Source organism: Asterias rubens, chromosome 5, assembly GCF_902459465.1.
Source record: "Asterias rubens chromosome 5, eAstRub1.3, whole genome shotgun sequence".
Classification (NCBI taxonomy): Eukaryota; Metazoa; Echinodermata; class Asteroidea; order Forcipulatida; family Asteriidae; genus Asterias; species Asterias rubens.
This window is the reverse complement of record NC_047066.1, coordinates 14,335,621-14,363,055: the sequence shown is the minus strand read 5'-3', so window position 1 is coordinate 14,363,055 and position 27,435 is coordinate 14,335,621. Positions and strand designations below refer to the sequence as shown.

At 38.5% G+C, this 27,435-nt stretch overlaps 1 protein-coding gene across 2 annotated transcripts; it reads left to right on the top strand.

Moving 5' to 3' along the window:
• The first annotated feature begins 7,478 nt into the window (after positions 1-7,478).
• Positions 7,479-25,612, top strand: LOC117290229 (RING finger and transmembrane domain-containing protein 2-like). 2 transcript variants are annotated; one of them, XM_033771492.1, is made up of 9 exons: positions 7,479-7,555; positions 8,483-8,927; positions 9,995-10,071; positions 11,199-11,299; positions 18,842-18,995; positions 22,432-22,578; positions 22,982-23,047; positions 24,172-24,273; positions 25,269-25,612. In XM_033771492.1, the coding sequence occupies exons 2-9, from the start codon at positions 8,573-8,575 to the stop codon at positions 25,398-25,400; spliced, it is 1,134 nt and encodes a 377-aa protein (XP_033627383.1). In that variant the 5' UTR covers positions 7,479-7,555; positions 8,483-8,572; the 3' UTR covers positions 25,401-25,612. The 2 variants fall into 2 exon arrangements, with proteins under 2 accessions (XP_033627383.1, XP_033627384.1); XM_033771493.1 differs by lacking the exon at positions 7,479-7,555 and adding an exon at positions 7,832-7,888.
• The last annotated feature ends 1,823 nt before the right edge of the window (positions 25,613-27,435 follow it).

Sequence of the window (27,435 nt, the reverse complement as noted above, 5' to 3'; positions counted from 1 at the left end):
TATAACCATTGTAAAGCCCGGTTCATACTTCCTGCGAAACACTAAAGCCCGGCTTACACAACGTATACTTCCTGCGAATGCGAATGCGATACAAATGTTGGCGTCACAAATTCGCAAAGAAATTCAACTCTCTTGCGAATATCGCAGCGAAAGAGGGGTTGTGACGTCAAATTCGCATCAAATTGGCATCGCGTTCGCGTTCGCAGGAAGTATGAACCGGGCTTAACTGGTCATCAGGTCATATTGTACTGTGAGGTAATAATGTGTTTTTTATGAGCTTATTTTTTAAGTATTTCTTTTTTAGCTTATGGTTGGGTCTGTTCACTAATACTTTGTACACTGAAGCAAAAGCTAAAGTAGTTTCTTTATTTGAAACTGTTGTGGGTGTTTTTTGTTTGTGTTTGGGGGGGGGATCAAGGTGTTTTGAGGATCAAGTTTTAAATGCTTGAGGTTGGGTGGGATTCATTAATGTTTGTTTGATTGTGTTCAACTGACCAATTTTTCAAAGCAGATGTTTTATTTATGGAGCATTCCTCAAAAGTCTCTTGAAAATATTCTCACGGGGACAATTAGAAGAAAAAAACATAATTCCTTTTCAAACAGGGTTACAAATGTACACAACTATTTTAAAAACATTTCGAATAAGAGATTATCTTTTTTTGTACTGATGTTATTCCTCAAAAGGTTGTATCTCTGGAAAAAAAAATCTCAGTCACTAGGCACTAGAGAAACAAATATTTCCTTTCAAACAGGGTTACACATGTACACAAATATTATAAACTTTAAAATAAGAGAGGATCTTTTGTACTTTAGTAGTGTTTCATCAATGTTATTCCTCAAAAGATTGTATCTCTGGAGAAAAAAACTTGGTCACTGGGCATTAGAGAAAACATATAAAATTGGTTGTTCGGGCCAACAGCCCGGAACACCTAATTAGTCGTCAATATTTCATAAGTTCATATTTTCTCAACCACACAAGCTATTTTGACAATCTATACCATCATATAGAAGGGCTTTACCTACTTTACAAAAACGGATATGTTGGTGACCTTCTCGTGACCTTTTGACCTGTCTTAACCTGAAGTGACTGTAAAATGCTTTGAAAAGGTGTTATTCAATGGATTTTAAGTTGAAATTAACATCTTTTGATGCTAAACAATCACATTATACAACTCTGGCAAAAGTCTGGTTTAAAAAAATAATACCGATTATGTCACCAAATGTAAGAGCGGCCTCTAGCGGCAGATTAAAAACATCTCAAAATACACTTGTACTACATAGAGATATGTCTGTGGCAGAGTTTATGATAATTGTTTCACAGTTGGTACATAATCTCCCTCATAATAGCAACTTATATGTGGAGTCTTAGCTTGATGACGTCATCATGTGTCACGTGGTATTGCTTTAAAGGTGCACTTTTCAAAACTTTGTGTATGCCAAACCAAAAGTTCGACTGAGGTGAGACGGTGTGTATTGTTAGTCAAGGACAATTTAACTTCTTGGACTCGAAATTACGTCATGATGACGTCATCATGTTGTTTCAACAATTTTTGCAATTTTGATCATTTGTTAAACATCTTGAGACGAAGCAAGTTGCAACATTTGTTTTTTACACCAGACTTTTACTCCCGGAAACCGAACACCTAGAGTTTGTTTACAAACTCTCAATGTCTAGTTCCATTCAAAAACAGTTACACATGTACATGCCGTGGTAGTAGAATATAGAAAGGCAGTTCTCTAAAGAACAAACTCTACCTGGCAAGTAGATACACACATGGTGTTACCGCAAACCAAACATATGGTGTACATTTACATGTACACAAGTACTTTAAATCTGAGAGAATCTTGTGTACCGTAGTAGTGTTTCAACTGTGATAGTGGCAGCATAGTCTGACGTGCTCTAATGTTACAGACATTTCAAGCACCCTTCTACCTTTGCACTTAATTACGAGAGGTATTGCCGTCTTGATTTGTTTTAATTGGCTGTAGCATTCTTGAAAGGTCTGCAACAGAGTACTTGAGCTTTAGCAATGTATACTGTGTTTGCATAAGGTCAGCGAATGAAACGGTTGTGGCAGTGCACATTTGCGGAAGCCGATTTCAAAAATGGATAAGATTTATCTTAAAGGGTTTTGATACCTTTTGTAGATCAAGTCTCCTTTTGTAGATCAAGTCTTTGGCCATGACATGAATCCCTACTCACTGTGAATGAAGACGTATGTGATATAATTTACCTGCAGAAGTTTCATCAGCCTCACTAGTGGTCAATTGGTTGGTTTTTTTTATGATAATCACAGAGCAATGTTTTTAGGAAAGTCAGGTAAATCTGTTGTACATGCTCGCATAATTTGACGTCTCACTAAGACATGTAAAATTGTTTTATTCATTTCTACAAAAAAAAAACATGGCACCCCAGCAAGTAATATTTTAAGGGAAGGTTTTTACCACCATTTATCCCCCCTCCCCCCCCCAAAAAAAAAAAATCATCCATAAATAAATAATTAAAACATTTAATACAAAAATTCTCCCTCTCCAAACTCCAAACATTTCATCCCTATTTTCCAACAATGTAAGCTGTATATTAACATTATTTATTTCTTCGAACAGTACGTACTCGGTTGTTACTTCTCTGATTATGGAGTTTAAGGACGTATTAGGACAGCATTGAAGTTTTCTGGGAATGATATTTACCGATGTTCAAAACATCATTATGAGTTTGTAAATATCAAAATAATATGGTAATATGTGCAGCTGTTTTGTGTAACTATGCGATAACTGTTTAGAAAAAAAAACGTAAAGTTGCGGGTACAACCGTGTAGCCCTATAAAATGGTGAATAATAATCGATTTAAATAGTCAATTTTTAAGGGCGTCTCAAGCGCTTCTGACATTATTACCCCTGGTCACTGGGCCTTAAATCATTCCTTAAACCATCTCAGCTCCCTGGAAAGTATACATCCGGTGCTGCGAGTTACCGCGCTCCCAGCTAATCATTCACATAATCCATCTCTGCCCTCATATGTACCCATTTTACCCCTGGGTGGAGAGAAGCAATTATAGTTAAGTGTCTTGCCCAAGGACACAAGTGTCACGACCGGGATTCGAACCCACATCTCGATGAACCACCAGAACTTGGGTCCGATGCTCTTATAATAATAATAACCGTATTTATAGAGCGCCTTTTCCAAAGGATACAAAGCGCTAGGGATAATGCAACCAAAAACCCAAGAGAGAAAAATGAATAGTAAGCAAAAATACAAAAAGTGACACGCTCGGCCCACGACACCCCCTTAAAGTGGAAGTTGTGGTTCTGAGAAGAATTGGTTTGGTTCTTCATAGATCACACTGGTTCTTCTCAGAACCAACAAAGTTCAGAGCCAGCACTTCTCCTCAAACGGGTATTTGTCTACATGGTTGTACCCATAAGTTTACAACAACGCAGTTTGTCTTCTTATCCACACCATGCAAAGCTTCAAATGCATCTACACTCTACTTAAAAAAGGAACTTAAGCTACCAACTTATGAAAGATTCTTTTGTAATTTTTGTAAGTTACTGCACCAGAGTGTAAAGGCCACAGTGTAAAGGCAAGAATCATTTCACATTGAAGTAATGTGGTTATGGAAAAACATATTCTGTTTTATCCCACAAAATTTGAATCTGAGAAGGGTTACTGACAGTAACGTCTTTCAGATCGTGTATTCCAAATACGGATTATTCTTCCTGACAGACATAATTGCTCCTGTTTGAGGACGTAAAACATGTTTGATAATGGCACTTGAAGAGTACAGTAAATAGATCAAACAATATATGTACAAACTTGGCACTGGAAACTTGTTAACGTAGCAAAGATCTTGCATATTATTTGGGTCTTGGATCCAGGTGTTTTATTTATTAAATAAGGGAAGTATTATTTCTACCCAGAAGTAAACTGGGACTAAAGTGTATACTAACACTAGTACTAATACTTTTTATTGCACTGTAATATGGTAACTTAATGGAGTTACCTCCTCTTTGTTGTTCTCAGTGAACATTTGATCGATATAGAACTTTGATGCACTTACCAGTCGCCTTAAGGTTTAGCAGTGAAGAAATAGAACCCGGAGAACGCTGATCTACGACATTGTGCTACAATTTCGATTTGTGACCACTTTTATTGCGTGTATGCCATTGTTTTTGCCATACAGTAGCGTTTTGAACATTGACCAGTGAAAACTGGAGAAACGGTCTATCTGTGCACTCACGTGGTGATCAATTTTGCCATACACGCCTGTAGCGTTGTGCGATAAACCGCGTCTACAGACGACACACGGAGAAGTCGAGCTCAGCGTTTTCCAGGTTCTATTTTTATGCTTAGCACTAAACTACTGTGCTAGCTGTGTAAGCACAATGCTTAGTAACATTATGCATGCACAAAAGAACAAAAATCCTTTCTTGTGTGTGTGCGAGTGGGTATGTGTGTGTTTGGTTTTCAGATTTTTAGCTTACAGTTTAAGCATGAGCCAGGCATGGAATAAGCAGAAAATATTGCTTGACAAGATTCTGCTCAGCAGAATTAAGGAGGATACCAGTTACAAATTTGTGAATGTGACATGGTAGTTTTAATGGTAACCAAACATAGTTTTGCCATTTTTTGTTTTTGCTCTATGAAATTTGACCCTAAACCCAATTTCATAAAAGTCTCCTGTAGGCACAAAAATTTGCTAAGCATAGAAAAATCTTGCTCAGCATTGAAACGGTTTGTTCTCCTTGAACATTATGCCAAATTGGACTAATTTGAACCAACATAATTAATCTGTGAATTTATATTTCTTCAAGAGGCAAGATTGACTACATGAAAAGAAGTTATTGTGATTTATATAAATGAATTTGAGCCCAACCATTTTGGCGTTACTTATTTTAACTAATATAATGTGGTTTTGTAATTGTGAACTTAATCTTTATTAATTTGCTGTTTTTTTTATTAATTGATTTTTATAATAGACTGGACAAACTATGTTTCAAGGAACATTACAGAATTGGTTTTTGATAACAAAACAGTTGCTGGCTGTGTGGGCACTTTATGTAATCCACTGTATACATTAAACAGACAAACCTGTAGAAGTTTGAGATTGATCAGCCTTCTGGGTCACGAGAAAATAGTGAAAAACTTATTACACATTTTATATACATCGATAAACTCCAAACGGGAAATAAGTTTGATTTTTTTTTCATCAAATATGACATTTCAGACAGGAATATTTCAAGGGATGTTTTCTACTATTTATCAGTAGACCATGTAAGTTTTATGTAAATCTGTGATCGTCGACAACTTTTGTCGTACCAATTTTGTAATATTCCTTTTTTGTGTTCAAATTGTTTATTAGTGTAGAAAATGGGAAAGTATGCAAAGAGCAGGGAACACTTATGAATTTAGTTTTTTATGAAGGAAAAGGTTCGGATCAGCAACTGCTAGCTCGAAACACTGCTGCTTGATCAAAAATTACGATTTTGCCATAAATTTTGTTTGAGTTATTTCTTCAGATGGTGTAGTTGTATTTCTTGTAGTCGATGTATGTACAGTACTGTGAAATAATTTGTCGTCTCAGTGACAATCTCTGTTATAGGATGTATATTTTGCAACATGAAATAAATATTCGTTTTTTAAAGTTGTATTCTTATTAGTGAAGGCATGCAGCCACACAAAGGGTATTATAAACTGTTTATTTTATTGGTGGTAAAAAAAGGCACATGGACACTATTGGTTGTTACTCAAAATATGTGTTACCATAAAAACTTACTTGGTGTAGTAAGCAATGGAGAGCTGTTTGTAGCATAAAAACAAAACATTATGAGAATCGGCTCCCTCTGAAGTAAAGTTGTTTTTTAAGAAAGAGGTAATTTCTCACTAAATATCAGAAGACTTCATCAGAAGCCGTTTATTGTGCATCTGAAAGCACAAACATTGTGCAACAAGGGTGTTTTTACGTTCATTATTCTCTTGCTACTTCAAAGGCCAATTGAGCCCAAATTTTCGCAGAATTGTTATTGTATGCATAACAGACATTTAGTGAGAAAATACTGGTTTTTACAATTGACCAAATGTGTCCATTGCCTTTAACATACAATGTGTTCTTTGGATTTGGCTCAAAACTTTATTTGTGCCAAAGTGGATATGCAAAGGGGAAGATTATTATCAAAATAAAGGCATTGCCATTTTATTTCAAACTTTGTGAGATGTTGAGTTTCTTTATCTCTTGGTTTCGTTTTAATCAAAGCAATTGTGGGATCAGGGGTGGATTTCACAAAGAGTTAAGACTAGTCTTATCTTGAGTTAGGCTAACTTAAGACTAGCCATGCGTTTTTTCATATCTCCCAGGACTGGTCCTTAGTTAGGACTAGTCGTAACTCTTTGTGAAATCGACCCTCGGTAGACTCGGTGGTTTCTTTGGACCCTGGTTCGAATCCCACCTCACACCTTGTGTGGGTTTTCCCTCTTTTTGGTTCCTCTTAAAGTGAACATAACTTCTTACTTCCTTTTCATCCTGTCTTTATGTTATTTGTGCTGTTGGATGTACAATTAAAGCCATTGGACCCTTTCGGTAAACAGTGTTGTCCAAGGCCCACACTTTGTGTACCACAACTTATATATAAAATAACAAACCTGTGAAAATTTAGGCTCAATCGGTCATCGGAGTCGGGCGAAAACAAAGGAAAAACCTACCCTTGTTTCTGCCCGTTTCGCCGTGTCATGACATGTGTTTAAAATAAATCCGTAATTCTCGTTATTGTTTTGCTGTTTTCTCAAAAAGTAAAGCATTTCATTGAATAATATTTCAAGAGAAGTCTTTCACCATTGCCTTCTGTAAACCCTGTAAGTTGTTTGTAAATCAATGAATTTTTTCTTTTTTTCTGAACCGAAAGGGTCCGATGGCTTTAAACTATAAATAAAGTCACATACATTTTCCTTCCTTGTACGCGTTGCTAAGTTTGCCATGAAATTTCTTTCATGTGAGATTGTCATGTTTGTATATGCATGGAGAAATATGGAACAAACTTTAATTCACATTTGCACACAATAACAGTAACTGGATAAAAGTTCAACCTTTTTTAAGGCTAAATGCGATGTTTCTTGGGGTTTAAATAATTGAGCTTGCTGTCTCTCTTTCATCATTTTTTAAATTTAAAATATTGGAATAGTGTGGGAGAAATTTGCTTTTCGTCTTTGTCTTTTGGCGTGTCATCTTACAAATAAACTCTCATCTATAGATTGTTTTCTATCATCCTTACGCTGCTGTTCCGTTAGAGGGAGCTATTTCAGTTTAGATGTAGTTGTTTTTCTTTACGAAACTACGGCTTTGGCTTTGGATTCGATTTCAGACTCCCTGTGAAGCCCTGGAGCGTGTACCAACCGCAACCGCGGGGCAAAAGCCGAAGCCGTGGTTTCGACGAAAAGGGCCTATATTTTTGGGTTGCCGCTTGGGGGCGGTAGATAACACGCACTTTACATCGACATCAGAGTCCGACAACAGCTAACTAAAGCGCAGTTGTCAATGTTTTTCAACCTCATAATAAACAGGTTAGTCTCATTTCGGTCCTACTAAAAGCCGACAACTCGCCGACAACGCCGACAACTCGTCCAGAGCGCCGACAACTCGCCGACAACAAGTTGGTTAGTTTGCTGTTTTTAAGGTGTCTGCAACTTGTTGTCGGCGAGTTGTCGGCGCTCTGGACGAGTTGTCGGCGTTGTCGGCGAGTTGTCGGCTTTTAGAATTTAGTAGGACCCTCTCATTTTTCTAAGAAAAATGTACCATTTGTGCTATCCCAGTGACGCCCTGACATGTTACAATACAATACAAGTTGAGGCTCAAGTGTACTTTTGACGTGGACTGCTGGAATTGGAATGAATCTGGTTTCGTGTTAATTTTATTTAAACCTTTTTCGCTGTGTGAAGTGAATCGGAAAAGTTTCCACTTTTTCATTCGAAATAAAATACTTTTCCTACTATAGTATCTAATTTACCTGATTGATATATCCCTTTTTGTAAAAATGAGTGAAAAAGTGGTGGCGCCATCTGGAAAGTTATCCAAAAAACTATTTTTTTACCATAAAATTATAACAAAAATGGTGGCAGGATACAGAAACATTTCCCCAACACATTCATCAACCGCTTCTCCTGGGTTGTCATGGTTGTGTGGCTTCTCAGTCAGGGGAGGTTTTTTTTTGCGTTTCTGAGGATCTCTGCAGTTAGTTCAATAATAACTTGTTTGAAATTGTTTGTGTAAAGTTTTTATTATTCTACATCCATGGTCTGTTTTATAATCATAATTAGAAAGCTCACAATCACATGACTCTGTCAGGTCATACATGTAGTTGCGATCGTCGGGAGGCTGTATCGGTTATTCGATCCAGTGTTTTACATCTTTTTTATTATGGTTGGATACTAATTTTCTGTGTATCATTTATCACTTCTTTTTTATCATGTACATGCACTATGATCTTGCAGGTTATGATTTCCTGCTAGTGTTTTGAAACGAAAGTTTCAAGTTCACCGACATCGATGTGAAAAATCTGAAAGTGACAGGATTAAAAGACAATGGCAGGCACAAGTGAACAGCACCCTCTGAGCAACGGGCTGGAGAACGTCCTGCAGGGTTTAATCCCTGGCCTGGCCACAATGGACGATCCTGTCCTCCCTCAAAGTGGGCGGGGCCAGGAGGGGGTGATCATCGAAATGCCGTTTGTGAACGCCGACCAGGAGAATAGTAATGAACCACGGAATCCCAATGAGGCGGGGCTGGGACAGGGTGGTATCGGAGTCGGGGACGACGGTGACCGGCCAGAAGGGGGCGGGGCTGAGGGTCACTTCAGAGCTATCAGGCCACTTCTGGAACGGACTCTGCCCTTCATCATCATCTTACTGGTCAAGATTTTATATGACCACAGACTAGGTATGCAATTCTTGTTCACTTTGTTTTGAAGATTTTTTAAGTAGGGGGCCATGAACATTAATAATCCATTTTGAGATATGGTGAACACATTTGTATGACACTATTGGGGTTGAGTAAATTCGTCTGTTAAACTCAAACCAAACAGTGCACTCCGATAGTGTCTGCCATACCTCAAAAAGGCCAATTGAATGAAATTGATGCGTGGTGGTCGAGCAGGTATGCACAACGGACTCGAGCTGTGTTGTTTCTGATCAGCAGAGTGTGGGTTCGATTCCCGGTCGTGACACTTGTATCCTTTCACGAGACACTTTAATACCATTATTGCTGTCTCCTTCGGATGAAACATAAAGCCGTAGGTCTTGAGTGTTGTGTAATGCAAAGAAGAAAAAAAACAGTGCACTTATCGCAAAGAGAAAGGGCTCACCCCAGTGTTCCTTGTTTGATTAGCAGATCTGCGCCACATCACCTTGTAAAACTGTTACACCAGTGCTGTAAAGGAATAGGTCTCAAACATGTGCTTTCATGAGCGCTTTAATACCTAGGGGTGTGATGAACTTTCTGTCTTGCTTTCTAGCACAACCTTTATGATTGAAGATTGGGTCTGACTGCCAGACACACTGTGGCATACCCCTTCTCTTTGCGATAAGTGTGTTCTGGGGTCCTTCATGTGTGTTAGTTTTTATAACAACACATTGGACCAACAAACATACGTCCCATCTGAAGGACAACGCAATGGTTAAGTTTTCCTGCTTTGTCACGACCTGGACTCAAACCCACACTCTGCTGATTAGATGCAGCTGGGGCCGATTTCACAAAGATCTAAAATTGATCGTAACTGCAAATCAATCGTAGTTGCTTATTAAAGTGTGTGTCACAATTCAAATCACTATGGTGACACTGAAAATTTGTGTTGCGATGAATTTTATTGCTTTGTGAAATCGGCCCCAGGTTCAGTGCTCTTAGCTGCTTGGCCACGCACTTCAACTTCCATAAAACGCTATATAAGAACAATTTATTTATATGATTTGTTATTATTTAATGTGGTTTATGGGTTAAACTTGACACAGGTGCATTGGTACTCATCGGAATGGGAGGAGCTTTCTTTCATTTCAACGGCAAAGTGAAGGAACAGATCGCCCAAAGGGTAAGTCACACTGAATGACCTTGACAGGTGGAACAAGATTTTTGCAATTTGTTATGGATTTCTAGCTCGTTCCGATGAGTTTAAAAAGTGTCTCATACTTCAAATATCGTAGCTTCACATACCTTGCAGGGAAATAAAATGTGCGCTTTGATATGGCCCTTGTAGGGGTTTTCTAAAATGGTTTATAAGAACTGAGTATTCACAGGACTCGGGAAGTACTGAGTATTGGACAGTGCTAACACACATCGGTGTATGGGCAAAAAGACAAAATTAATATTCTTTATCCCCGATGCAAATTTATCATCTATTAACATCTTGTACATGCTGCCAAAACCTAGGATTCGAACTGCCTCTAGCTACTGGGCAATCTCGATAGTCTAGTTGGTAAGACACTGCTCTAGAATGGCAAGCAGGCCTGATACTTCACGGAGGCAATGAAGGCGATTGCCTCCGTTGCCCCTGGTCATTGCCTTGGTGCCCTTGAAATGCTACAGTAGAAATTTACAATCCCCTTATAGGGTGCCCTTTACCTAGGAGAAAATGCTGTGGTGCCCTTGCCCTTTCATAAATGAAGCATACAGGTCTGTGCAAGGGTCGTGGGTTCGAATCCCACCTTAGTAATATGCCTGTGATATATTTTCACAGGAGTCGGAAGAAGTGATGAGTATACAGTGCTAACATTATTATGATTATTATTGTTATTGTTGTTGCCTCACTACACCTGGAGTACGGTTCAATAATAATCATTCTTTATTCTCGTAGAGTGTCATAGCCGAGTGGTTAAGAGCATCAAATTCCAGTTCTGGTGCTGATTCACCGGAGTGTGGGTTCGAATCCCGGTCGTGACACTTGTGTCCTTGAGCAAGATACTTTACTATAATTGCTTCTCTTCGCCCAGGGGTATAAATGGGTACCTGCGAGGGTAGAGGTTGATATTGTGTATGAAAAAGCCACAAGCGCCTGACAGGCAGCTCAGGGCTGTATACTCCCCAGGGAGCTGAGAAACATTACAGGGATGATATTGGCCCTATGACCAGGGCACTAATGTAAAGAGCATTGATACGGTTATTGTGAAATGCGCTATATAAGAGTTTTTTATTATTATTATTCTTTTTTATTTCCCACAGGACCGACGAAGCTTCAAGTCTTTGTTAGTTATGATTGTTCTGCTCCCTGCCAATGTTGCGTTAGTGTTCTATGTCTTTGCCGAGCAACAGCTGCCCAAAAGGTAAGTTAACATTATCAAGACCCAGAATCGTTGTTCTGCTCACCGTTAGCGAAGAATCGGCGCTTATTGAAGCAGGGAATTCTGGCTTACATGTATGTCAAGCATTTTTCAAGGGGTAGCTTGTGCCCTTGCAGACTCAACATTAGCATTCTTCGCTCCCACAGCTAGCGGAGATATCTTCAGCGCTTCCAAATTAAGCAGAGAATGGTGATTGTAAGCACATAAATACACCGATCCAGTAAGCCCCGCCCCATTTGTCATTGACCAATCACAGCCGCGAAATCCGTGATCACCATTGGATCATGGATGGAGCAGCCATTTTGGTGATCTTTTGCCCGAGCTGCGAGGCGACGGTGTATTGAACGGCCGTATTGAACAGCGGTATTGAACAGCGGTATTTCCGTACTGAAAAAACAACAATACCGCCCTCAATATATTTCCAAGTGCAATCATAACAACCAAGATGTCAAACTGTGTAGTGGAAGGCTGCCACAACAGGGCAGGAGAGCTTGGGCTTTCTTTCTATAGATTTCCTGTCGATCCTGAAAGAAGAAAGAGGTGGATAGCCGCCGTCAACAGAGGTGTATGGAGTCCAAGTGACCATTCGCGACTCTGCAGTGCACTTTTTATTTCCGGTAAGAATTTAGAATGGAGTAGCACGTATGAATATGATTAAGTTAACATTGTGATTACTTCTAGTTATAGAAACTATAAATAAGGCACAGGGGAGCCTGTGAGCCTGATAGTTTCTAGAAGTACATTGTGATATTCATGATCACCATAATCATCACCATGTATTTAAAATCATGAATTCATAACATAAGTTATATTAGTTAGTACTTTACTTTTGATTGATGAGTCCTATCCGAACCAGCTGAATGGGGTGGAATGTGCAAGATATTTGTCTTGGTGACTTGTCTTTATTCTGTGCCAAAATCTCCTCCTAGCTGCCTAGCCCTATGTGACTTAATATTAATACAATAATAAATACTGTACATGTATCGTAGGAGGTCCTGTTTTCGAGGTGTCCCTAAAATCGTGGCAAATCTTTCCTTTCGTACCGTACTACCAGTACTGCTACCCTTACTACATGTAGATGCGAAGTAAAGCTTGACGAGCTAACTTGCTTCTCCTGACTTGCTTACTCAAGCTTTTTCCAGGGTGTTGGGCCTACCTTTGGCAATTGGCATTGATTTCCCTTTTTGTTTTATTTCCTGCAATGTGTAGGGGGGAAAAGCAATGACTTTCTGTTGCCAGACTTTGTGCCCAGTTTGTTTGAGCACATCACACCACCCAGCAGAGAGGAAAGACAGAGAGCCATGGACCGCTATAAAAGAACCAAGACCAGATTGTCGAGGAAACGTGCCTTTTTCAGAGATGGATTGAGGTATATAATATGAGCCGTGTTAACACGAAATAACATCAAACATAACAAACTTTAAATCGCCACTTTTTGGAAAGCTTTATTCATCTGCATGTTATTGCTTAAAACAAATCTTTTGGCATGCTCTGATTTTTGTACAGTGAACACCTAGCCATCATGCCTATCTTCTGTCACAAAGCAAACATTATTTGTCATTACTATACCTCATACATATTCACGACAGAGAGTCGAGTTCTCATTGGTCCATTCATTATCACGTGCCAGGTGTTAACTTTGCTAACTACCAAGCGCGCATATGAGTATTCACGCAAGTGGTAAATGCGCATGACAAGTAATAGTTCCCTGGGAGCTATTCTACTTGTCATGTGCATTACCAATTGCGCGACGTCATTCCCGGGCGCTATTGATTGTGTTTTGGCACCGTTTTGTATACACGCATGAACAGCACTCCCTAAGCGACATCCAACACATGAACAAACTTATCATGTGCATTTTGTTTCACAGTAGTAATAATTTTCTCTTGCTCAAAAGTCATGTTCCGGTAACTGAATGTGCATGAAGTATATTAAAACAAATATAACATGGGAACTAGTTTGTCAACTTCCAATACCGAGGGGAGCTAATATCGACTAGTCACCCGAAATAAACCATGATATATTTGTACATTACTGGCTAGATAGCTAGATTTCAACACAACTGAAAAAAAGTAGAACTCAAGCAATCATGAATTTTTGCACCACCAGCCATCTTTTATTTGATCAATCTGAACTTGTGCACTAAATCAACTAAAGTTGACACTAGATAAAACATTTCTTACAAGAATTTGTCATTTGTGGCAGCACCATTTTAGTTCGGTTTTAGAGTCAGGTCAGATTTTTATTGAATTCGTAATTTATTTTTAACCCAACAGTGATAAAAAGGGAACACCAAAACTGGCCAAGTATACGCCACCCCTCCGACCAGTTTGTAGTAAAACTGCAAGTTTGTCTACACAAACAGAAGAAACAAGTAAGTAGCACAGTCGACCTAGCTGGAATGTTGTAGCTGTATTAAACAAAATTGTATTCTCCAGACAAACCCAAGCCTATTCTAGTTGCAAGACATTCTGCATCTGTGTTGGATGCATCAGGCAGAAACACTATTCATGAGTTCATATTAAGTGTGATTTTGACTTAGAATTCTGAAATGCCCTTGGAAAAACATAGATTGAAATAGGTCATAACATTTCAGTTCTAACAATGGCTTAACCCTATCTGGACCTGTGTGTGTGGTTGGGGGGGGGGGGGGGTTATTTATTCAGGAATATTTTAGGCAAGTAAGGAGGGCATAAATGTGTGTCCTACCCTCACCCTTTTATCAACATTCCAAACAGTCTGGTCAAGATAGGTTTAAGAAAGGCATGGCATGTACTGCATAAAACTTTGCCAAAGTTAAAAGCATTTCAGACATGAAATTCTTGTCTGGCAAAATTCGTTGAATGTGAACGTCCTTCTTGGTAAAAACAACAAAATCACAAAATGGAGCTCCAGTAATCATTAGTTGGCCTTGGACTTGATAATAGTAAACATGCTTTGGATTCAGAATTATTTCTCCTTCTTGTTTGAGGCAGAAGTTTTTAACCTTCAAAATTGCCTCTTTCACTGTCATGTCCCTGGCTGCATATGGGCACTTTACCTCAAGAACACCACAGAGTAGTTCATCACAAATCTTTCCATCAGGACTGGCTCCCAGAAATGAAAATTGTGGGTTAACTACAAGGCCACAGTCATGAATGTGAACATTGTTTTTTATGTCACAGTAAGCTTTTTTCCCTTGTATTTCATGAGATATGCCATATGATGTCGCTTCTGTAGAAAAAGCTCTTGGTTCAAACAGAGACTTTAAAAAAATACTGTTTATGTCCTTTTTGCGTTTACAAACTTTTCCAAAACTTGATGAGGTTAAACGTTTCTGTCGCTCGTAAAACCACAGTTTGCATTTGTTCTGCTGACATGTGTTATGCTCTAATTTATGAGCATCTTGTCTGCTGATATGGAAGGCACCATTACATGCAAAATATTGTTTTTCCAGTTCAACAGGCGACTGCTTGGGGAAGAGTGTGTCACCACAAGGTGTTGCTGTTGTGGCCACTGGGACGTCCTTGTAGCTCTTTAACTGTATGGTACATTTGAAACAAAAACAGTTTAATATTAAAATAACACCTGATTTTTCATATCTTTACAGTGTTTTCATCACTTGACATGTTAGCTACCGAGTCAAGAATGAGAGAACTTGAAGATGAAAGCAGCACACTGTCAAAACAGCTTCATTGCCTCAAGCAAGAAAATACAGAGCTTAAGAAGAAACTTGAAAACTCTGAGAAAGAACAACATGCTGTAACCTTTGATCCAGATGTCGTTAACACACATAGTACAGGGAGCTTCAACAATTTGTTTGTTTATTATACTGGCTTATCTTATGTTATGTTCATGACATTATTAAATTTTCTTATTCCTGATCCTCATAATAGCCCTATTCATTATTCTGAAACTAGACGTGAGATTCAGAACTTCACTCTGAAACAGCAGCTTTTTCTAGTTCTTTGTAGACTAAGAATTGGATTTCATTTGAAGGACATTGCTTTTAGGACTCATGTGAAGCCACAGACAATTGGTACTATATTTAGTAGCTGGATTAAATTCATGTATGCAAAACTCGGATTCTTGTCTTTTTGGCCTCACAGAGATGTTCTTGTCAGCAAAATGACACCTGAATACAAAAAGAAGTTCTCGAACTCCTTGGCTATCATAGATGGAACTGAAATAAGACTTGAGAGACCATCATCATTGAAACATCAGAGTCAGTGTTTCTCAGATTATAAATCAACCAATACACTAAAATCACTAGTTGTGGTCGATTCACGAGGATCCGTTATGTTCCTCTCTGAGCTGTTCTCTGGCTCAATATCAGACAATCGGATCTGTGAGGACAGTGGGTTTTACGATTTGTTGGGCAGTTACAAGAAGTTGGGTTTAATTAAAGAAGGTGATGCGATAATGGCCGACAAAGGTTTTCACATTGAAGAACATCTGAATAAATTAGGACTTCAGTTGAATGTGCCTCCGTATGCATCAGCAACCTCACAAATGAGGCCAGAAGATGTGAAAAAACACGACAAATTGCTGCCCACAGAATACATGTAGAGAGGGCCATTAACAGAATCAAGAGATTCCAAATTGTTGGCAGAAGAGTTCCAATAAGCCTGTGTCATCAAATTAATGAAATATGGTTTGTGTGTGGTGTGCTTACCAACTTCCAAGATACATTGGTTAGATTGTAGGTAATGCTTTAATCTGTTTCCTTCATTTACACAGAGAAGCTTGGTAATTGTTGACTCTTTTGACAAGGTGAATAATGGGGTTAATTTCAGCTGAAAAGTGGGTTCCAAATTCAAAGAAATTCAGCAAGCACTCTAAGGGTAAAGGTTTCTTGTACTTCTTTGTTAGTCTTAAAGGTACACCAAATTGTAAAGCTGAAAATTTTGATTTGAAACCTTGAATTTTGAGGATTTGGTAAGCACAAAGTAATAATATATTTGTGTAACTCTACTAACATGAAATGGAAGAGCTGAGCCAATTTGGATATGGCCTATCGATGTTTTTGTCGTAACTCGATGTGCATCCAGGAGATACGCAAGAGGGGTTGATGCACAGCTCCTAAGCAGGTCAATTTCTTCTTTGGTTGGAGGTGTGAATCTGTGGTGTTGAACAAAATATAGATTTAAAAAAAAATGTATTAAGAACGTTAATTTTTTTTTATAAACAATACATCAAACAAAATTCCTGTGTTGAGTATTTGAAGGGAACTCTTTGTCGGGACCTGCCTTGGGCCAAATTTGCTGCTTAGGTAGCAAATAGTGACTAACAAATTTCCGCTAAGCAAAAATTTGCAGGATACCAGTCACAGATGATGCATGTGGAATGGTATTTTGGCTGTTAATTTTTCTGGTATAAAGTAGAATTTTGTGGTGCTTTAGCTACTTTTTGTACTTTAGCATCTCTATGAACAGTTTCAACAAAATACCACTGTTTAATTTGGTTGTATTTGTGTTTGTATTTAAAATCAAATTATTTATTGAACACCATAAATTATGAATATACTTTTCTTATAAAAATAGCAGGATACATCTGGTACTACTGCTATTACTAAGTATAGGGGTATAAGTACCAGGGATATTGGAATTGAAGGCCTTCGGGCTACAGTTTTTAGGTAACTTGTTTAAATCCATGCACATGTCCCTGGCTTTTGTTTTGTTCTGTATATGTTTGTACTTTGTTTGTGTTTTTATGCTGTATAAATAATAATAATAATAATAATAATAATAATAAAGGAAGCTATCATACACTTGTATTTATCAGAAGTATGGATTATAACTTTTCCTGACCAAGTTGAAAATGTAAATAAAAATAACTGCCTCCGGGATGAACTCAGAATAATTGTGTATATGTTTAACAATTGTTTTTGTCCAATTTAAATATCTAATTAATTTTTATAAGATTTGTAAAAATTCTATTTACCCTTTGGGTTTCTTGGCAAGATTCGGCTTCCTTTTCCTGGGCTTGTCCTTAGTTTTGGCGAAAACCATTGATGATACAGGTCTGGGACTGATGATTGTCCCTCTAGGTTTGTGCCATTGTTGTGGCAAACTTGTCGCAGATGGAAAGGCTGGCACTTCCTTCAGTCCAAGTTGTTGGAAATGGGACACAGTGTAAACGACACCAATTGTGTGGCAACATGTCCCAGAAAGCCTAGTTGGAGTAAAAAAAATGTGTAATGAAAAGAGTACAGTTTGTGCGAACTTAATTTTTATACATTGTGATTTTTAAAACAAATTTAAAATGCCCCAAAAACTTTAAGTTGATCATGTTTCTCTATCATCTCCTACAAACTAACGCACACTCCATCTTCTAAAATTAAACACCCTCTACTGTTTAGTAAAGTGATGTATACTTAGCATAACAATTCCAACCCATTCTCTGCTTCGTGAATCAGGTTCACAGTCCCCCGCCAATAGTTTATATGAATAATAGAATTGTAATGTAATGTTATTATTATTTTTTTCCGCACGGTACGGTGCCATCAAAAACCGAATTAACCATGTCAACAGAGCTCTTTATAACTTTAACAATTAGCTGGTTAGAAAAGCCAAGTTCAGTATTTTCTTGTGTCAATATCAAACTTACCCTGCAACACAACTGCAAGTGCTTTCTGTAATGCGATTCTTTCTACCGTCGTCTTGTTGGGTTGGGGAGATGATTAAGTTAATTTTGTGAGGGGGCTGTGACTTGCGCATCGATCGGTAGCATTTCGCTTTAATTTCCACGACGTCGGAATCGTTGTTTTTATAGATTACTGTTTCGTGAACATATCCCTGACTGAAAAATAAATACCCCCTCTCTTTCGATCGTTTAGTCAATGGTGTATCACCAAACAAAGAAATACCAACTTCAAACTTTATAGATGAAATATTCGTTCGCACTGAACGTGAACAGAAAGTTTGCACCGCCGCCATGTTTTGCAAACTTTGTCGCTAGCGCTAAAAAAAACAGAGGTCATGGAGGTAACTGTCCAACCAATCGGTGTACACATGTGCTCGCACGTGTGTACACGTTGCTAGGCTGTTGCTAAGTAGGCGGGGCTTACTGGATCGGTGTATTGGCAGTAAGCAGAGCCATGAAACTGGGCCCAGTACCTTTAGTCCTACATATGCACGATTAAAGGGAAAGTAGACCTATACGATTTGTGATCACTCTTAAAAAAAATTGCAATAAACTTGCGGTTAAAAGCCCTTCAGCAGCATTCTGTAGTATAAAGCATTTAGGAAAACATTTCTCTTTGAACTAATGTGGTTACTGTTTGTTAAAAGATATCAGTTTTTATGGCCCCAAATTTGAATCTGGGATACTTCACTGTCAGTAACTTACTGGTAAGTCTTCACTGGTAAGTGTTTTAACCAGCATTTAGCCAGCGGATCACTGTTTAAGAAAAACACTGCAAAGTCTTCCCACATCCTCCCCTAGCTCTCAGTTTTGTGAAGTAACGATGAATTCGGTTTTGCATATTAGCTCAACCGATTATATCATTAGATACTTACATTTTTTCTCTCATTTTTCTTGCAGTTTAATCTTTATAAAACCAAACTTTGAAAAACTGGACTTCTGGACGCTTCTTTGGATCATCGGCATCACAGACTTTGTCATCAAATATATCACCATGACAACCAAATGTTGGATTATCCTCCTGCCAAGATGCTGTCTCAGCTTAAAACGAAGGGTTAGTGAGAGATGCAGATTTTCATTTTTTCTCAAAGGGGTTTTGGTACCTTTTGTACATCAAGTTTTTCGGCCATGACATGCATCCCTACCATAGAGCTATTATTGACTAGAGTGCTAACTTGCTCTGCATTTTGAAGCCACCCTGGGCGCAGACATGTTAAATGTGTTGTGGACTACGGAACGATTTTAATTTTAAGAGAACACACATTGCCGCGATTTCTTTATATTCGCATAATTCGCGTACGTCTGTGCTACGAAACCGTAAGCTCGACTTGATTGATGAACTAAAAAAAAGTATACAGGCCTTTTAAACATGACACTCGCAGTTTGTACACTCATCAGCAGATTGTGCGTTCACATTTGCTGCATTTTTTTGGTTCGATGACACATAGTTTTTGAGAAATAAGTAAAACAATGTCATGAAAATACGTTTTTACATGCTAAAATAATTTTCGTCTCATGATCACTGAGACGAACATTTTGTTCATGACATTGTTTTACTAATTTCTCAAAAACTACAGCACCTCAGCAAGTAATATTTTCAGGGAAGCTTTCTACTATCATTATCTTCAAGCTGTGTAAATTTAGTGTAGATCTGTGGATACTGTGTTTTTTGTCCTACAAAAAGTAAATTTTTTTCTCAAAAACTTGGTGACTACTGTATTTTCCTGCGGATAAGACGCTCGGCGGACAAGGCGTGGGACACTAAAATGACCAACAAAAATTCAAACGTCAGCAGACAAGGCGCACCGCCGCACAAGGCGCCTGTTTAACCGCACACAAAAGAACACCTGGAGCCACCCGGTGTCGGTACATTGACACAAAGACGTACATGTAGTTTGTTGCCTTTGAGAACCTACGTATACCGACCTTTATCCAATCAGGCATCGCTGTTTATTGTAAATAACATAAAGTTCGGCCCAATCAGCGGGCAGAAACCATGGTGCACGCACTGTCTGAAGTTAATTTTATTTGCAACATGAACACAATGCCTCCCTGGACATCCGACGTCCCACAACGAGGATCCTTGCTGATACAGCATTGCAACGACAGACGGACGTAGCGTGTGTGTGTAGTAATGTATCCGCCGGCCGGGATGTCGCTGCATGCACATTAATATGCACATGTACACTGTGGATTGCGCTGCTCAATCTCGAGATTGCACAACAGATGTTGGAGACATGTGGGCACCGTATTGAGCGATGTTCGCCGACTGGTTGCGCTACGCCCTCGCATTTGCGCTGCCTGGAAATGCGCCAAAGTTCCCAAGCATGCCCAGACACGTCGAGTCTTGTCTCAATGCAATTATTGCTGGTTCGCGGAATTTTGACCAATAGAGGGCGTTTAACCTCACGCTATTACATTGTTCCAAAACGCCCTCTAGCGTTCAATGTTTCTTGTATTTATTGTCACACGCACAGTAACAACGACTAGAGGCGTGATATCTGCTTTTGTGTTGCGTGATTAAATTTACAGACCTCGGAACGGTTGCGTTTTTGGGCTAATTTTTCGAGTCTGAACTTGGACATCGTTGATTTTACAGGCAAGTTTCATGCAAGGGCAAACATGATTTTAACAACCATTCCTACCCGAAGTTTTGAAGCAATAAAATAATTCAATAAAATAAAATGTGGTTTCTTCCCAAATTTTGTTACTAGTGTTGTATCATTTTATTTGGCCTTACAAACAAAATACAAATCATATCCTAGTAAGATAATGCTACGTTCCCATAATACTTTCTAAAAGCAAACGTCTAATAAGAGGCAATAAATATTAATACGCTTTGAACATTTATTGTAACAATAATATAAAACTCTTGTCCTACCAAAGATGAAAGTTAAGCTCCCAAAGCACTTATCAATCACAAAGGTCTAAAAAGAGGCAAATACAAAAATAAATTATTACCCCATCCTTTTAAAATACGTTCAGCCTAAAGCACACTTCAGAGATCGTTGTTCTCTAATAATAATAATAATAATAGATTACATTTATATAGCGCATAATATGAATTAACATCTCTATGCGCTTTACAAAACAACAAATTACAATTACAACAGAAATATAAACATAAACAACAGACTAAATACACATACTTATAAAAAATTTGGAATTGAATCATTACCCCTATGTAAGGGGGGAAAACAAGACAAAATTAGTTCTTAAATAGTTGGTTTTTTAGTAGTTTCTTGAAAGTGTCCAGGGTTGGTGCAGCACGGATGTTGGATGGGAGTTGATTCCACAGGGTTGGTGCTGAAAAACCCTCAAAGTTTACCAAACAATAGCGGTTGGGTGAATGACGTTTGTATGAAGTTATTGACTGTCAATCGTTTTGGAACGAATACCCGGCCACACAGAAAAACGTTTGTACACCGCCGACGTCTGTTGGACCGAAAGCTAGACGCATTGCGGCATTAATGGAATGAAAGCACGGTCATGGGGAATAAACACGTTGCAGCATTGTTGGAATAATTGGACCGTCTGGGGGATTGCGGCATTGTTCGAATGAAAATACGGTCTCAGTGTCTGAATAGCCTTGTTCGACCGCATTATTGAGTAAGGATTCTTCACACAAAGATCGTTGATTTGAACTGGACATGAAGGTATTTTTTATTTCACGCAGTGATCATCAAAACAAAATCAATCGTCAGCAGACAAGGCGCACCGAAAGATAAGATATGTTTTTGGGGTCTAAAAAGTCAGATAAGACGCGTCTTATCCGCAGGAAAATACGGTACTGAGACTGAAACTTCTACAGGTGAATTTAATACATCCTCAATTATTCAATTCAATTCAATTAATTCAATTCAAAAATGGTTTATTAAAACATGACTCGCAGTTAAAAAACTTAATAGGAGACTTTTAAGACGCTTGGTGGCAGCAGACTTACCAGATAAAATCCATTGTTCTCGGTAATGTGCGCAGGCTCAGAACTACGTAAACAATGGAAATTTACATGGTAAGTCTGCTGCCACCTAGCGTTCCAAAGTCTCCCATTGCACATGTCAACATCATAATATGTTTAAAAATTACATCAAGAAGAAGTTAACAAAGAAAAGGACATCAAATAAGAAATTATTATTATATACATTGTCAAAAATACATTGGTAAAAAAAAAAAAAAAAAAAAATTACAGTGAGTAAGGATTCATGTCATGGGCACAAACTTGATCTACAAAAGGTATCAAAACCCTTAAAACATAGACCTTTTCGCAAATACCCATTGCGCAAGCGCTAACTGTTGAATGAGGTGCATGCTGGTCTAGCTAGCGATCAAACTATACTTCTAGCTAGAACATCATGCAGTTCATTCCACGCCTAAAGAGTATTTGTGATTAGGTCAATGGTCGTAAAAAATTCTCTGAACCAATCAGAATTGCTAAACTTTCCAAATTATTTATAAATGGAAAATTCAATTTTTCATCTTGTCTGTGTCAGGGTCGAGTGTTCCTGTGTGTTGAGAGTACATCTCAGCTTTATCGATTCCTTACACCTGTCCCTATATGGATGGCCTTCCTGTCGGAGGATAGCAGTGCACATTGGTTGTTCAGCTACGCGTTGACGTTCATTTATATCATGGTTAAGGTAATAATAATAATAATAATAATATTCGGTTCTTATATAGCGCTTTATACACCATGTCTCAAAGCGCTTCCAACATTATTACCCTGATCACTGGGCCATTTCATTCTTTAAACCATCTCAGCTCCCTGGGGAGTATACAGCCCGTGCTGCCAATAATGTAGCACACTAAGCTCAACCAACCACAAGAACCATCTCTGCCCTCACAGGTTTTTTGCCTTTTATTTTGAGTCATTACCAATAGTGTCCAGTGCCTTTAATGGCCCCCATGAACAAGGCGCGGCACACTTAAGGACACAATCATCTCGGCAGGCCTCGGTCGGAATCCAAATTCATTTCTCTGTATAAGCAAACCTTTCATTTAATTTGATTTGTTTGTTGTGTCTGTTTGTTGTTTTGACTACAGGCATACATGACGTATTCAAAAGTACGCGAATGCTACGCAACAATGAAAAATGTCTTCAAAGATTCGGTAAGTTGATTAATTGGGGTTAGCTGAGATCTTCATGTGTTTTATGGGGGGTCTAGTAGTACAGTCACTGAGCCCTTTTCATGTTTCATGTTACGGAGTCAATTCCATGGAAATAATACCCCAGAAAGTGCCCCACGCACCGCCATCCTATGCTGGGTTCTCCCCAGGATTGTTTGAAACTGTTGGGCATTCTGGATCAAAACAAATTATGTTTGACCGCGAGAATTTATATTGTTTTGCCGTTTTCTCAAAAAGTAAAGCATTTCATGGACTAATATTTCAAGAGAAGTCTTTCACCATTACCTTCTGTAAACCCTGTAAGTTATTTGTAAATCTGTGAACTTTTTTTTTTTTCTGAACCGAAAGGGTCCAATGGCTTTAAAACACATGTAGGTACATAGAGTTGCGTTCGTTTGTGTGTTTTACTGGTGATTTGTATACATGTATATCTCTTTGAATCTTTTAATATAGCTTCCAATGGCGATATATTTTGTATACTAACAGTATATTTTTGATATATAAACTATTTGTGTTTGTAAACTATTTTTGTATAAATTGTAAATTTCACTGTAATTTGGCCATTGGCCACCAGTGTAAAAACATTTTAAGACATGAACTAGCGTTCCCGTGAGGCTACACGCCAACACACCAACACACATATTTTGTTAACCCTTCTTAAAGACACTGGACACTATTAGTAATAATTCTCAAAGACCCGTCTTCTCACTGGGTGTATATTAACATGCATAAAATAACAAACCTGTCAAAATTTCAGCTCAATCGGTCATCGAAGTTGCAAGATAATAATCTAATTCTGAGGTCTTGGAAACAAACTAGTGGAAAATTACTTGTTTCTCATAAACTACGTTACTTCAGAGGGAACTGTTTCTTACAACGTTTTATACTATCAACAGCTCCCAATTACTCGTTACCAAGAGAGGTTTTATGCTAATAATTATTATGAGTAATTTACTAATAGTTTCCACTGCCTTTAACATGTCTATGCTACACATTTAAACATGACCTTGTGACCTCCTCGCAACCCTTCAGAATGGATAACCTGTATTATGTGCTTCTAAATGGGGTTTTGTTGATATGCTTTTAATCATTCTCTTTACCCGCAGCTTTACGGCAGTCGGCCATCCATGGATCAGATGAACAATGTCGGAGAGGCATGCCCCATATGCCAAGATAGTTACACCAATCCTGTTGAGCTGCACTGCAAGGTATAAGTTGATTCCGGTGTTATAGCCACAAAGGGCGGTGCGGGGCGGGCGGGCCTGCCCAGGACTCACAATTTTGGCCCAGCACTCTGAGCAAAAAACACTGTGCCGTCCAGCGCAGATTTCAAAATATTGTCCACTGTGCATTGATCTGAAACACAGTTAACGGTGAGGAGTATCTATTGTCACAGAGACTGAACACAGTCAAAATGCAATTCAACCTTATTGTATGGCCCCATGGCATGAGCAGTTTGGAAACCTGGCATCATGCGTGAAGCTTGCACTTCAGCAACAATGGCCCCATAATCAAACATGAATCATTTTGTTGATCCGCTCAACAGCCCACCACTAAAAATTGGTCTAGCTACAACCCTGCTTGGTTCCACGTCTTGGCGGAACGGTTCAGCGAATCGGACTTGAGCTCTGGGCTGATTTTGTGCTCACTAATGTGAGCTTACAATTCAAAAACAAAAAGCATGTGTTTCTGTTTCTTTTTAATCTTCCTGATACTTACTTAAAAATAGCGGTGCACCAAATTAACAAGATTAGCAATTTGTGGGTATATGGTGACGATTAAACAGCAGTCCTGGTATTTTATCTTTGAAAGAGCAAGGCCGTTTTCATTTTGCAAAGGGCACTTCCTCGGGAAAATCTTAAAGTAAATTTGGAAATTTTTGAAGGGGCTCCAAGGACAAGAAAAGGGCAATGGAGCCAGGCCTATATCATTCGTTTTTTAAAGGGCAAGACAACGGTACTTTTTTTTCCTTGGTAAAGGGCACTCTGTGCTGTCAGGAAATTGTAAGTGTCTGCTGGAGCATTTCAAGGGCATCAAGGCAATGAGCAGGGGGCATGAAGGCAACCGCCCTCAGTGCCTCCGTGAATTATCAGGCCTGGGAGGATGGCCTTTGTTAAATTCCAGGCCGGATACAGAAATGAATGGCCTCTAAAGGGAACAAGCAATTCCTTTTTTGTTACTATTTTTTTTTTTATTCTTGCAGCACATTTTCTGTGAGGAGTGTGTGGCCATGTGGTTTGACAGAGAGAAGACGTGCCCCATGTGTCGAGCCAAAGTGTCGGACAGTCCTTGGTGGAGAGATGGCTCTACGTCTATCATCATCCAGTGGTTCTAAGATAAAGTATGTAGCTCTGTTCTATTCAATGATTGAAAAGTCAAAGTGCGTTAAAGGCACTAGACACCTTTGGTAATTTGTCAAAGGCCAGTATTCTCATTTGGTGTATCCCAATATGCATAACCTAACACATCTTTGGCTGAATTGGTCATCGAAGATGCAAGAGAAAAATGATCCAAGATGCAAGAGAATAATGAAAGAAAAACACCCTTGTTGCACAACCTGGGTGCTTTCAGATGCCTAAAAAAGCAGTTGGCCTGAAGTCTTTTAATATTTGAGTGAGAAATTGTGTCTTTGCTCAATGCCAAGTAAGTTTGTATGCTCACAAATATTTTGAGTAATAATTACCAATAGTGTCCAGTGTCCAGTATTAAAACAAAGATATAATTAAAGTTTGGGTACATTTATTTATTTTAATTTTGGTGATATTATCCTCTGTCATGTAATAAAAGTAACAATAATCGTGGCTGCTTTTTAGGGTGCAAATCCATCACTCAATATAAGGCATGGAAAGAGGTGTGTAAGCAGAAAAACTAGCAATATACCGTTTTTCTTAATCATAGACCCCCTTGCATATAACGTCACAGAGGCCAAATGGCGCCCTCACACAGGCTGAGAGTTGTACGCGCTGCGCGGTGTTTACAGCATGAGTGAGATTGGAAATTATGGTACAATATACATGTATATTGTATATAACAATGGTCATTTCCTTTTGAAATTGTTTTGCCAACAATGCTTAAATTTTTCTTTTTCTAGAGTAAAACCAGTCGTTTTTGATTAGAGCCAAAGTGTTTGAGAATAGTAGAGTTATTTCACAGTTTTTGTTCAGTAATATCGTGACTCCATTGACTCCATCATATAGGTATTTTTTTATTTTTTTTTTTATAAATACGAGTCTCTGAATGTAGACTATTGGACAATTTACCATTGTTGTCCGCAAGCTTTGAACTTGTTGCTAGTGGCAGCGTTGATCGCATCAAGCGTCACGATCATTAACAATTTGTTTGGTTAAAAGTTTTCATGGTGAAAGATTCTATCTCATTTGGCTTTCTCGTTACACGAAGCCGATCCATGTTGACCAATAGGTCAAAAGGCGGAGTTTTGTGATGTCAGTAAAGAAAAAGGCATAAGTTTCAGAAGCAGCTGGATTCAAACTACTTTGCATAGGTGGTTATACAGCCAATTTTGGTTTTTACAGAGGCAGGGAACAGCTATGCCGGCCTGATACTTTACAGGGGCAATTTCCTCATTGGCCTTGGTCTTACTCATTGCCTTGGTGCCCCTCGAAATATTCCTGTGCAAAATATACTTTGCAGGCCTGGAATTTTATCTGTAAAAGGGCACTTCCATTGGAAAATCTTACAGTCAATGGGAAACTTATGAAAGGGCACCAAGGCCAAGACCAGGGGCAATGGACGCCATGGTCTCCGTGGCCTGCATGTTAATCCAGGCCTGCAATGTTCTCTATAGAGGTGCCCTTTACTGAAGGCGAAGATGCCTTGGTGCCCTTTCCCTTTCATTTGAATGACTGTCTGATTTCTTGTTTTACTCCAAAAGGGACAAGGAAGGGCGACAATATATTTGTTTTTAAATGAAACTGAAGTATACATCATAGCAGTTGAGTGAGCAAGAAGCCTTTATTGTATTAAAACAAACATTTGTATAATTATTTTCCTTTAATTCATCTGGGCCCTGGTTGCGTAAAGCCTGTAAGCACAAAAAACTCACTAAGCGCAGAATAGTATTGCTTAGCAGAATCAGGTTACCAGACCAAATTACATTAAGTTTGCATTGTTATGGTTGGTGCTCCACTCAAGTTTTGCTTAGCAAAGAAATTTGTCGAGCAGTATTTTCTGTTCTTTAAAAAAGCTTTATGAAATAGATTCAGATAGGCCTATGCAAAATAATCTAATTCGCTGAACAATGCTAAATATTTTTTTTCTTTCTAAGCAGTCATTAAAATCAAAAATCTTATCTTTCCAATAAAACACTGAATTCTGCTTTGCTGTTATGAACAGTATCATATATAAATGGT